Below are 12,058 nucleotides of genomic sequence, written 5' to 3' on the forward strand. Positions count from 1 at the left end.
GAAAAAAAAAAAAAAGGAACGAAGTACTGACACATGGTACAACACGGAGGAACCTCGGAAACATGCTAAGTGAAAGAAGCCAGATACGAAAGGTCACATATCGTATGATTCCATTTATGGAACGAAGTACTGACACATGGTACAACACGGAGGAACCTCAGAAACATGCTAAGTGAAAGAAGCCAGATACGAAAGGTCACATATCGTATGATTCCATTTATGTGAAATGCCCAGAATAGGCAAATCCATAGAGACAGAAGATAGATTAAAAGTTACCAGCGCAGGGTGTGCTCAGAGCAAGGGGCCTGAAGAAAGTCTCCTCTGTTCACAACGCACCTGACAGGAATCTGGGGCCATAGTGATGAGGGGCACAAAACTCGTGGCCTCCCTATGGACAAACGCCATACACACACAAAAAGAAGTTGCCGGGGCTTGGGGGAAATGGGGAAGGGGAGTGAATGCTAATGGGTAGGGGGTTCTTCCTGGGGTGAGGAAATGTTCTGAAATTGACTGTGGTGATGGGTGCACAGCTCTGCGTAGAGACTAAAACTCACTACGGTTTAAATTGGTGAGTCATATGTGAATTACACCTCAATAAAGCTGTTATTTTAAAACAAAGCTATACAGTGGAGTAACAAGTGGAGGGGGCACAAGGAAACCTTTGGGGGTCTGGTGACATTTGGTTTCCTGATCAGGGTTCTGGTTCCACAAATGTTTTCACTTTATGAAAATCACAGCCCTTCACACTTGTAATTTGGGCATTTTTTTCTTATACTCAATGAAAGTTTACATTAAAAAGCAAACTATATACATAACATCATTTACCATTGCAAGTTAGAATTTTAAGATGACACCCCAAAGGGGCCTGAGGGGACTGGGACAGGCTGGGCTGCCCCATACCTTCACTATGGGGTATGTGTTTGCCAAGACTAGGAACCGCAAAAAGGGTGAATTCACTGTATGTAAAATGTATCTTAAGAAACCTGACCGAACTGAAAAGGTTTAAGAATAAAACATTATGTGGCACTTAAAAAGGACATGCGTAGAGTTGGTGTAACACAGAGCAAGACTTGCTTCTGATAGGGAAAGACCCTGAGACTGCCCACAGTGACTCACAGCTCTGCAAGGCACACACCGTGGAAAACTACAGGCAGGAAGGATACAGCAAAGGAGTTAAAGGTTCTGGCAGGAGGCCCATGAGGGGGCCTTTCTTATCTCTAATTTCTAAGTACTCAGTAACATCATACACTGGTTTTAGAATTTTGAAATTATAGTTTTTAGTTAAGAGTGACAACCCAGCCTCCTCAGGCTACTGCAGCAGCAGTGAGATGTCAAGACCACTGCTCGGACCACAGAAAACCCCCACATCAGCCACAACAACCCACTATGGAGGAATAAACAGGAAACTGGCTCAAGAGCAGAAAAACGAAGTCAGGGAGCAAGAGGTTCACTGCAGCTCTGTTATATCGCAGCCAAATCTGAAAGCTCTCCTCTGTCCAACATTAGGGAAGGCCTAACAAACTTGGGGGCCATCAGAAAACTGGCACACTACACGCTGTTCAAAGGAGTATGGCCCAACCTTACACCTCATTTGCATGTTTCTGGAGGACAGATTTCTAGAAGTGAAGTTGCTGCCTGGAATGTGCGCCAATCCAAGACTCAGATTAGGACAGTGTATCTTGCAGGACACGATGCAGCTGCTGGAAAGACAGGGCACCTTTACAGGAGCTGATGTGAAAAGCTTTCGGTGCCTTCCATTCTGTTTCAGTGTCAACAGGAATGCCACATGCCAGTCTAACCCACGAAAAACTCCAAAGACCTGGACACCAGTGTTAACTTTCACTCCCTACACATGATATGGTCTATATTTCTATAATGACTAGATTTATCATAACGAATATGTATTGCTTTTGTAATCAGAAAAAAATAGATATGTTTAAAAGCAGGGGAAGTGATACACACATGGACCAAATGAATCCCTAGAAATGTGAAGAAGCCCTAATAGAAAGGAACAAATGCTTCACCTCTTGGGTGCAGTGTGGGGCCTAAGCAAAGAGGAGAGAAAAATGCAACGTGATGAGATTTTAATGTTCATTAAGTTCTTTTCCTCATGCCCTGCTTAAAAAGACACAATGACTCCATACTTTGGTGGGCCTGGCAACTATTTTTCAGAGCAATTTTGATGATTTCTCTCAAATAAGAGAGACGGTTTATGACTTCTAAATACATAATTACTCATCTCAGTTTCTTTTTTTTTTTTTTTGTCCTTTTTGAGACCGGCCGCACCACGCTCAGCCAGTGAGCCCACCAGCCATCCCTATATAGGATCCGAACCCGCAGCGGGAGCGCTGCTGCACTCCCAGCGCCGCACTCTCCCGAGTGCGCCACGTGCTCGGCCCTCATCTCAGTTTCTAAAGGAAGAAAACATTGTATTAAAATAAAGGCCAGCCCGTGGCTCACTCGGGAGAGTGTGGTGCTGACAACACCAAGCCAAGGGTTAAGATCCCCTTACCAGTCATCTTTTAAAAAAATAAATAAATAAAAAATAATAGGGCTGGCCAGTTAGCTTACCTGGGAGAGGGTAGTGCTGATAACACCAAGGTCAAGGGTTCAGATCCCCATAATGGCCAGCTACCAAAAGAAAAGATGGATTCGGGCTGGCCACTTACTTCAGTTGGTTAGAGCACAATGTTGTAATACCAAGGTCAAGGGTTCAGATCCCCATGCAGGCTGGCCACAAAGAAAAAAAAAAAAAGAACAGTGCCCAGCCCAGAGAAAGCCCTCACTGCTTAGTATGTGGGGAGGCACGGACGGCAGTCAGACTGCCCAGGCTCAAACGCTGCTTCTACTGCTTGCTAACTCGGTTTCATTCTAGAAAGGTTACTTCAACTCTGGGTGTCCATTTCCCCCACCATAAAATGGAGAGAACATTGGGACCTACTTCAAGGACAACAGTAAAGGCTCAATGACTTATTCTTATAAAACTTAGCTCTGTACCTGGCAGAAAGTGAGAGCCTGGTGAATGGTAGCTGCTACTATTGTTATTTGGCTGGAACAAAACAAGGACTTAAGAGTGAGGCCAAAGCTCGTCCTGAGGCGGGGATGGGCACCAGCTCATTCCGTACCGTTTGCTGCTGCTCAGTCCAGTTCACCTCGAAGCTATCAAACGCATGGCTCTGCCAGTTCTTGTTCAGCTCTCGGATGACCATGGCCTCCACTCTCCGAAGAAAGGCTGTGAGCCGGGGGGTGTCATGCCGGGACACAGGCAGCACGCCAACTGGCACTGGGGCCTCCGTCTGCACCTGGGCATCTGCGTGCTTCCGGGCCTGAGCCGACGCTTCCACGGTGGCAATGCTGGCTGTCTGGCAACTTTTCTGGGGGGAAGAGCAAAACTAGTATCACCACCCAGCTGTACTCCCAGAATCACCTGCCCAGCACTCTCAGCCTCCCTCTACTGAACTTCCTTCCTTGCTGCAGTGGGTCTCAGGCTAATGGGCATCCATTCATTTCGTCTGCTCAGAGTTTGCCCCCTCCTCCTGTAACCAGCCCATCTTTCTTAGGAGGAGCCCACTCTGTGGTCTAGGTTGGGGAGAACCCTTTCACCCTCCCATGTCCCACTGAGGGGATGCATGAACTCCAGCTCCCAATCAGAGCACTGTACCCCTCCCCCAACCACGGTGATTGGTTTGGGGTAGCCACGTGATCCAAACAGGCCAGTAAGAGCCTGCCCCAGGGCTTTGGTGAAACTGTCCAGAGGCACACAGCAGAGTGCCCTTTCTGAAGACACTGACAGCTTTAAGAATTATCCCTCCTCAGAGCCAGCACTGGTTGTCCTGGCAAGCACACGTGCAGAACCCACAGAACGCCGCACAGCCTCTCCCTGCTCAGGCCCTTCCTTGGCAGGGGGCAGCCTCCCTGTGGGGTGGCACCCACGATAAAGGGAAGGCCTTGCTTCCATCTGTGATGAGCTGGTTAGCGGAAGGCAAGGCCCTGCTCCCCAGCAGCCCCTCTCTTCACCCTGCCACCCGTCTCTAATTCCCTGTCCCCTGCTCAGCTGGGCACGGGTACAGATCAGATCAGGGAAGGAGATGCCAGCCCCCCTTTCTTACAGACATGTCTAATCTGTTTTTTTTTTTTTTAGGTGGCTGGCTGGTACAGGAATCCGAACCGTGACCTTGGTGTTTTAAGGCTGCACTCTAACCAACTAAGCTAACCGGCCAGCCCGCACGTCTGATCTTTACCAAATGAGGATTCTATGGGTGGGAGCAACCACTGTGATTACTGTCACATACCAGAGGCTCTCTTCACATGGCCACTCACAGGACAATGATGAGGCCCTGGACCAGCATGCCCCCCACCCAGCCCCTCTCACGCAGGTTTGGGGGGCAGGGCCAGAGAACACGGAGTACTCAGCACTTATACCCCTTCCTCACCTCACATGCTACTCAGTGCTCTTCGTCTGTCTGTCTCCTGGCAAACTGGGAATCCCTCTAGCACAAGACCCTGTCTATCTTCATATCCCCAGCACTTTGCATGGTATTTGGCACATAGTAGGTGCTCATTTATACAAAAATAAAATTATTTATTGAGCATCTACTTGCCAGGCACTGTCCGGGTACTTAGGATATAGCAGAAAAAAATGTGCAAGATGACTGTGCCCCAGGTGCTTACATGGTGGAGGGGGGGACAAATAAACAAGAAAAACTCACCAAACGCAAGCGGTGCTAAGCACGAGCAGAGGTAGAAGGGAGGAGGGGAACAGCTAGAAAGCTGGCTAGGTGGGATGGCGAAGGACGCTTCTGGGACAGTGGCATCTGAGCTGAGACATGAAGGACAAGGGATCTGGCCAAGCGGAGAGCTGCGGGGAAGTGTCCCAGGCCGGGCCAGGGATCAGAGCAAAACTTTTGGGTAGAAAAGGTCCACATGCTAGGGCTGGCCCATGGCTCACTTGGGAGAGCGTGATGCTGACAACACCAAGTCAAGGGTCGGGATCTCCTTACCGGTCATCTTTTATTTTTAAAAAAAAAGAAAGAAAGAAAAGGTCCACATGCTCAGAGACTAGGCGGCAGGCAGTGGACAGAGCAGGTGGGGGGAGGGTGGCACACTGAGAGCCAGGATGCAGAGCTGGGATTTCCCTCTAGGTTCCAGCCACAGGACAACCATCAACAGGGTCAGGATGGGACATAAGACTGTGGCAGGTCTCCCTGGCTGCCCAGTGAGAAGTGGAGGGTGTGGGAATAGAAGGGGGAGGCATGGGTAGCGTCAGGATGTTTGGGAGTGTTGAAAGGATATGATGGACAGAATCACAGAAAGGAAGGAATCCAGGGTAACTCCAGGGTCTGTCTTGAGAACCGGTGAATGGCGTGTCTCTGGATATGAGCACAAACTCACAGAGAAGAGAACACACGGCAGTTCTGCTGGGCCTGGTGTATACTGAGATGCTTCTCAGACAGCCACATGAAGTTGTCAAGTATTCTAAAGGGAGGTCACAAGGCTCTGGAAAGCTTCAGGCCAGAGATGTTACTTGAAGCCACAGGACTAGAGGAGGCCACCGAGGGAGCATGCGCACTGAGGAATTAACAAATAGGCACGGGGGTCTGAAAGTATACATGCTGAGCCAAAGTTTCAGGAGACTGTGGGTAAATCTCGAACTTCCCAGAAGTCACAATAATAGTGCCAGTTACTAAGTGCTGACTACCGGGCACTGTTCTGGAAGTTTCACCCATGTCATCTCCATCCTCACAACCACCCTGTGAGGTTAATCCTATTTTTACATTATTAATATTGGCACTGAGAAACAGAGAAGCTAAGTAACTCACACAAGGTCACACAGCAAAGAGGTGATCGCAACGGAACTTGAACCCAGGCAATCTGACTCTTGACACTAAGCTATCTGATCTTATGACACTAAATTGTCTCCTATTCATGGTGTTCTCTCCCAAACACAGTGCATCTGCTGTGATGTGTCCACCAATCGTGTCAGATGCACTCAATGTTTCTAAGAGGAAATTGCGTGAATGTCTTATGTAAAAATATAAAACCACAAATTAATAAAAAGCAATTACATTCAAAAATGCAGGTATTTCTATTAATATTCTCTTGCTGCTTGATTATTCAGGCAAATAATGAATTCCAAAACAGTAAGGAAAATTTCTGGAGGAAAAAAAATTAAGACCAATGACACTGCATCAGCAAGTTTTTTCTGTGAGTTTCACTCTGGGATACCTAAGCCAGCTTCCTATGGTTTGAGATTCTTTCGAGATGAGGCCCAAGGCCACCCAGACAGTGGCACCTCCATGACAAGCAGCATGTGGCTGGTACAAGGGGGCTCCAATAACAAGCCCCCTGCTGGTGCCATAGCCTGTCCAGAGCACAATGCCCCTCCAAAGGGGAGTTAATGAAATTAAACCACCCCCAGTCATTGAAAGATTTGGAACCTCACTGAAAATTGGTATTGTTGGATTGCCGAGTGTTGGGAAATCTACCTTCTTGAATGTGTCAACCAATAGTCGGGCTTCAGCTGAAAACTCCCCATTCTGCACTATTGATCCTAATAAGAGCAGAGTACCCGTGACAGATGAAAGGTTTGACTTTCTTTGCCAGTATCACAAACCAGCAAGCAAAATTCCTGCCTTTTTTTTTTTTTTGTCCTTTTTGAGACCAGCCGCACCGTGCTCAGCCAGTAAGCACTGTGAGCGCACCGGTCATTCCTATATAGGATCCGAACCCGCGGCGGGAGCGCTGCTGCACTCCCAGCGCCGCACTCTCCCGAGTACGCCACAGGCTCGGCCCAAATTCCTGCCTTTCTAAATGTAGTGGATATTGCTGGTCTTGGGAAAGGAGCTCACAATGGGCAGGGCCTGAGAAATGCCTTTTTGTCTCATATTAGTGCCTGTGATGGGATCTTCCATCTAACATGTGCTTTTGAAGATGATGATATCACACGTTGAAGGAAGTGTAGATCCTATTAAGATACAGAAATAATACATGAAGAGCTTCAGCTTAAAGACAAGGAGATGACTGGGCCCATCAGAGATAAACTAGAAAAGGGGGCCATGAGAGGAGGAGATAAAAAACTGAACCCTTTGACATAATATGCAAAATCAAATCCTGGGCTATAGATCAAAAGAAACCTGTTCACTTCTATCATGATTGGAATGACAAAGAGATTGAAGTGCTGAATAAACACTTATTTTTTACTTGAAGACCAATGGTCTACTTGGTTAATCTTTCTGGAAAAGACTACATTACAGAGAAAAATAAGTGGCTGATAAAAATTAAAGAGTGACTGGACAAGTATGACCCAGGTGCCTTGGTCATTCCTTTTTGTGGGGCCTTGGAACTCAAGTCATGAGAATTGAGTGCTGAGGAGAGACAGAAGTGTCTGGACGCGAACACGACACAATGCTCTGCCAAAGATCATTAAGTGTGGTTTGCAGCACTCCAGCTAGAACACTTTTCCACTGCAGGCCCAGACGAAGTATGTGCATGGACGACGGGGAAAGGCACGGAGGCTCCACAAGCTGCAGGAAAGATTCACACAGATTTTGAAAAAGGGTTCATTATTGCTGAAGTAGTGAAATACGAAAATTTTATTTATTTATTTTTTTTTTTTAAGATGACCAGTAAGGGGATCTCAACCCTTGGCTTGGTGTTGTCAGCACCACGCTCAGCCAGAGAGCAAACCGGCCATCCCTATATGGGATCCGAACCCGGGGCCTTGGTGTTATCAGCACCGCACTCTCCCGAGTGAGCCACGGGCCGGCCCAAAATACGAAAATTTTAAAGAAGAATGTTCTGAAAACATGGTCAAGGCTGCTGGAAAGTACAGACAACAAGGCAGAAATTACATTGTTGAAGATGGAGATATTAACATCAAATTTAATACACCTTGGGCCGGCCCAGTGGCGCACTGGAGAGTGCGCCGCTTGGGAGCGCGCAGCGGTGCTCCTGCCATGGGTTCAGATCCCATGTGGAGACCGGTTCCCGCTCACTGGCTGAGCGTGGTGCAGGCACAACACCGAGGGTTGCGATCCCGTTACTGGTCAGTAAAAAAGACAAAAAGGAAGAAAAAAAAATTTAATACACCTTGACAACCAAAGAATAAATTTCAGTTACTGCTCAGATAAACATACAACTTCCAAAAGACATATGACTTTTTTAAAATTAAGATATCTAAGGGCCGGCCTGTGGCTCACTCGGGAGGGTGCGGTGCTGATAACACCAAGGCCAGGGGTTCGGATCCCATATAGGGATGGCCGGTTGGCTCACTTGGGAGAGCGTGGTGCTGACAACACCAAGTCAAGGGTTAAGATCCCCTTACTGGTCATCTTTTATAAAAATAATTAATTAATTAATTAGGATTTCTGAAAACTGAAGAGACAAATAAAGGTGGGGGGATCAGAATCTTCTGATTTTTGTTTGTTTGTTTTAAAATTAAAATACTGTATACCTCCAGTGAAATCAAGTTCACTAAATGTGAACAGCTTTGCTTTTCATGGGATTAAGACCCTACTCCAAATAGTAGAAGCTTTTCAGGAACCATATTACTCTCACGATACTTCATGAACCTCCACCATGTACGCCACGCCTGACACTTTGACAGTGAGGACAATGTGGTTTCCTCCTTTTTGAATCTGCAGATAATACATGTTTTACAGTACTCCAGATGTCTACACTCAGTAAAACATTTTTTAAAAAAAACAAAAAACAAAAAAGCCCCCTGGGAAGTCAGAGGGAGAACTTGGGTAAGCAGGATCCCCTGTAGCCTGAAGCCCAGCTCTCCTGCCCCGAGAGCCTGCACCATGGAGAACCCCAGAACATCAGCACTCCTAGTCTCACTGATGAAGGAAACCAAGGCCCAGAGAGGTGAGGAGATACCTTATGGAGAATCCACCCACCCTGCAGGGACCCCTTTCTTAGAAAACTTCCTACTAGGGCCAGCCCCGTGGCTCACTTGGGAGAGTGCGACACTGGTAGCGCAGAGGCCGCGAGTTCGGGTACTATATAGGGTTGGCCGGTGCGCTCACTGGCTGAGCGTGGTGCTGACCACACCGTGCCGAGGGTTGCGATCCCCTTACCGGTCAAAAAAAAGAAAACTTCCTACTAGGGCCAGCCCCGTGGCTCACTTGGGAGAGTGCGACACTGGTAGCGCAGAGGCCGCGAGTTCGGGTACTATATAGGGTTGGCCGGTGCGCTCACTGGCTGAGCGTGGTGCTGACCACACCGTGCCGAGGGTTGCGATCCCCTTACCGGTCAAAAAAAAGAAAACTTCCTACTAGGGCTGGCCGGTTAGTTCAGTTAGTTAGAGTGCTGTCTTGTAACACCAACGTCAAGAGTTTGGATCCCAGTGCCAGCTAGCTGCCCCAAAAAAGAAAAAAAGAAAACCTGCTACCCAAGCCACAGGCTGGGCCCCAGCCCCCAGACTCTGGTTACTGAATGGATGAGAAGTCAACACTAAGCCAGGTTGGGGCAGTCGGATTTTCTCAGGAAAATTCAGAACTGAGACGAAGACTCAGAAAGTAAGAATGTCCCTGCCACAAACTGAAACACGCACACCTGGGAGCCGAGACTCAGCCAGGGCCACAGCGTGCACAAGAGATGCAGAGAAAGCTGATCTGCAGAGACGGTCTCAGAGTATGTGCGGGAACGGCAGAGCTGAGATGGAGTGAGGGCCCCAACCATGCCAAGGTCCAGGAGACACCTCTACATCCTGAAGAAAAGTGTCTGACATAAGCTGGTTTGGGTTGGTTTCTGCTACTCTCTGTCAAAGAGCCCTAAACCAATACCTGGTACGGCACACCAGGTTACCTGGGCTCCCCAATTCCCTAATCACCACCCTACAAAGCCTCACTTCTAAAATAAGGGATCTCTGCATGGGGGGCTGGGGAAGCAAACGGGGAAAGAAGGAATTTGTAAAGGCACATGAAAATCAACTACATTGTATAGTGATAAATTAAAATAAGTAAATAAATATAAGATAAGGGATCTCTAGCCGGGCTTTCTAGGGTTGGCCAGTTGTTTCAGGAACACTTGTCATGACACAGGATATGGCCCCACTAGGTCAGGCTACCAACCACCTGCCCAGCATGCCCCTATGACAGTGGCCCCATGGGTGCACTGTGAGGGTGCCAGGCTCTTCCACGCCTTCAGCATCAGCCATGATCAGAAATTGCCCAGCCAGAGGATTCCATTCACGGGTGTCATCATGGACTGGAGACATGTCAAAGTCGGAAGCAGAATACAGTCACTTTCTTATTAAAAATATGCCTTCTAAGCCCGGCTGGTTAGCTCACTTGGGAGAGCGTGGTACTGGTAACACCAAGGACAAGGGTTGAGAGCCCCGTAGCTGCCGCCAAAAAAAAATTGTCAAGTAAAAGACAAATTGCTGCCTCCTCTCCCCTCCCCATGACAGTTTCTTTTTTTTTGACAGCTGGCCAGTACCAGGATCTGAACCCATGCCCTTGGTGTTATAAGGCTGCGCTCCAACCAACCCCAACAGTTTCTGATTCAGCAGGTCTGGCTGGAGCCACGATTTGCTTTGCTAACCAGCATGAGTTGAGGGTGGCCAGGGCCCAGGGGCCAGCCCTCTAACCCCTCTCAAGCCTGCGCTTTAATCCCACGCTAGCATGATGCAGACAACTCACATCTCCCCCCTTCTGACTGCCTCCCTTTGTCACCTGCCCCCCAACTCACCTGGGTGGGGCCGGGCAGGGGTCCTCTCCAGAGGTAGAGGGATATTGCCCAAGGAAAGCCCACCAAAGGGAGACTGCCTGGCCCGTGAGGGAGCGGCTTGCATGGTCACTGCCATCAGGCCCCCTCTGCTCCTCCTTCCCAATATTTCCCCTTTTCCTCAGGTTTCTTCCACTTCCAAACCCTCCCTTCCAGGTGTGACAGGAGCAGAGATGACTTGAGACCTAACTCAGCGGCTCTTCACCAGCTCACTGCAAACTCCACGTGCATGCTGAGGCCAAGATGTAACCCAGGTGTGAAGTACTGTACCAGCCGACACCAATGAGCAGAAGCAGTGCAATGGAACGTCTCGTTGACACAACCTTGAGCTGAGTGGGGTTTGTGATGCAATATGAAAGAGCAAATTTTTGCGCATGAGACCTCTGGGAGCACCAGGTAATCCAGAACTGGCATCAAGTTGCACCTCTTTGGGCCGGCCCGTGGCTCACTCGGGAGACTGCAGTGCTGATAATGCCAAGGCCAAGGGTTCGGATCTTTATTTAAAAAAAAAAAAAAAAAGCGCGCATGAGACCTCTGGGAGCACCAGGTAATCCAGAACTGGCATCAAGTTGCACCTCTTTGGGCCGGCCCGTGGCTCACTCGGGAGAGTGCAGTGCTGATAATGCCAAGGCCAAGGGTTCGGATCTTTATTTAAAAAAAAAAAAAAAAAGTTGCACCTCCTGTTTACTTGAACTTGCCTCTTGAGTATATCAGGGCAGCAAACAGCTACTCAAAGAATAACTTGGAGCCGAAAGTCAACCAAATGAAGAGGGCTTCAGAAGCTGGACAATGCTGCTATGCTCACCACCTTTGTGTAGTAATCATCGCAGAATCTTCTGGTGTTGTCTTAGTCTTTGAATCTCTTTGCAAGTACCTTGAAAAAAAACCTATCAAAACTGTCTAGCAAACCCAAAAAGGTTGAGAACCATGGATTTAATTCTTCTTGAAAATCTCTAAGAGGCCAGAGCCCAGGTTAAAAACAAGCATGCACCAGCAGGGGGTGCCACATGCTGCAGAACCCACAAAGGGAAGCTGCAGCAGCCGAAGAGGTGGGCAGTGGGTTTAATTCAAAGCAGACGGGGAAATGCAGCAGAGGGTGCCCGTGGGGGGAAAGGACACAAGGAAACTATTCAATTTAGCATTTCATGGGTGCCTCTGGGAGCTGGCAAAGTGCACAGGACCCATTCCCTGCCTTCAGGGAGCTCACAGTCCATCATGGGAGACAGTCCTCAATGTCAAAAACTCAGGGGGGCCGGCCTGGTGGCGCACTGCTACAGTGCGCCGCTTGGGAGCACGGCGGTGCTCCCGCCGAGGGTTCGGATCCCAC

At 48.5% G+C, this 12,058-nt stretch overlaps 1 protein-coding gene and 1 pseudogene across 1 annotated transcript in view; one reads left to right on the forward strand and one right to left on the reverse strand.

The window, feature by feature from the left end:
* WDR34 (WD repeat domain 34) overlaps nucleotides 1-12,058 on the reverse strand; it is a 23,525-nt gene that overhangs the window by 4,818 nt on the left and 6,649 nt on the right. Inside the window, exon 2 of the mRNA XM_008579317.1 lies at nucleotides 3,126-3,374. Coding sequence (XP_008577539.1) covers nucleotides 3,126-3,374 — 249 coding nt within the window. The remainder of the gene's footprint in view (nucleotides 1-3,125; nucleotides 3,375-12,058) is intronic.
* LOC103596034 lies at nucleotides 6,376-10,893 on the forward strand (annotated as a pseudogene).

Source organism: Galeopterus variegatus, unplaced genomic scaffold (assembly GCF_000696425.1).
Source record: "Galeopterus variegatus unplaced genomic scaffold, G_variegatus-3.0.2 Scaffold80, whole genome shotgun sequence".
NCBI lineage: Eukaryota > Metazoa > Chordata > Mammalia > Dermoptera > Cynocephalidae > Galeopterus > Galeopterus variegatus.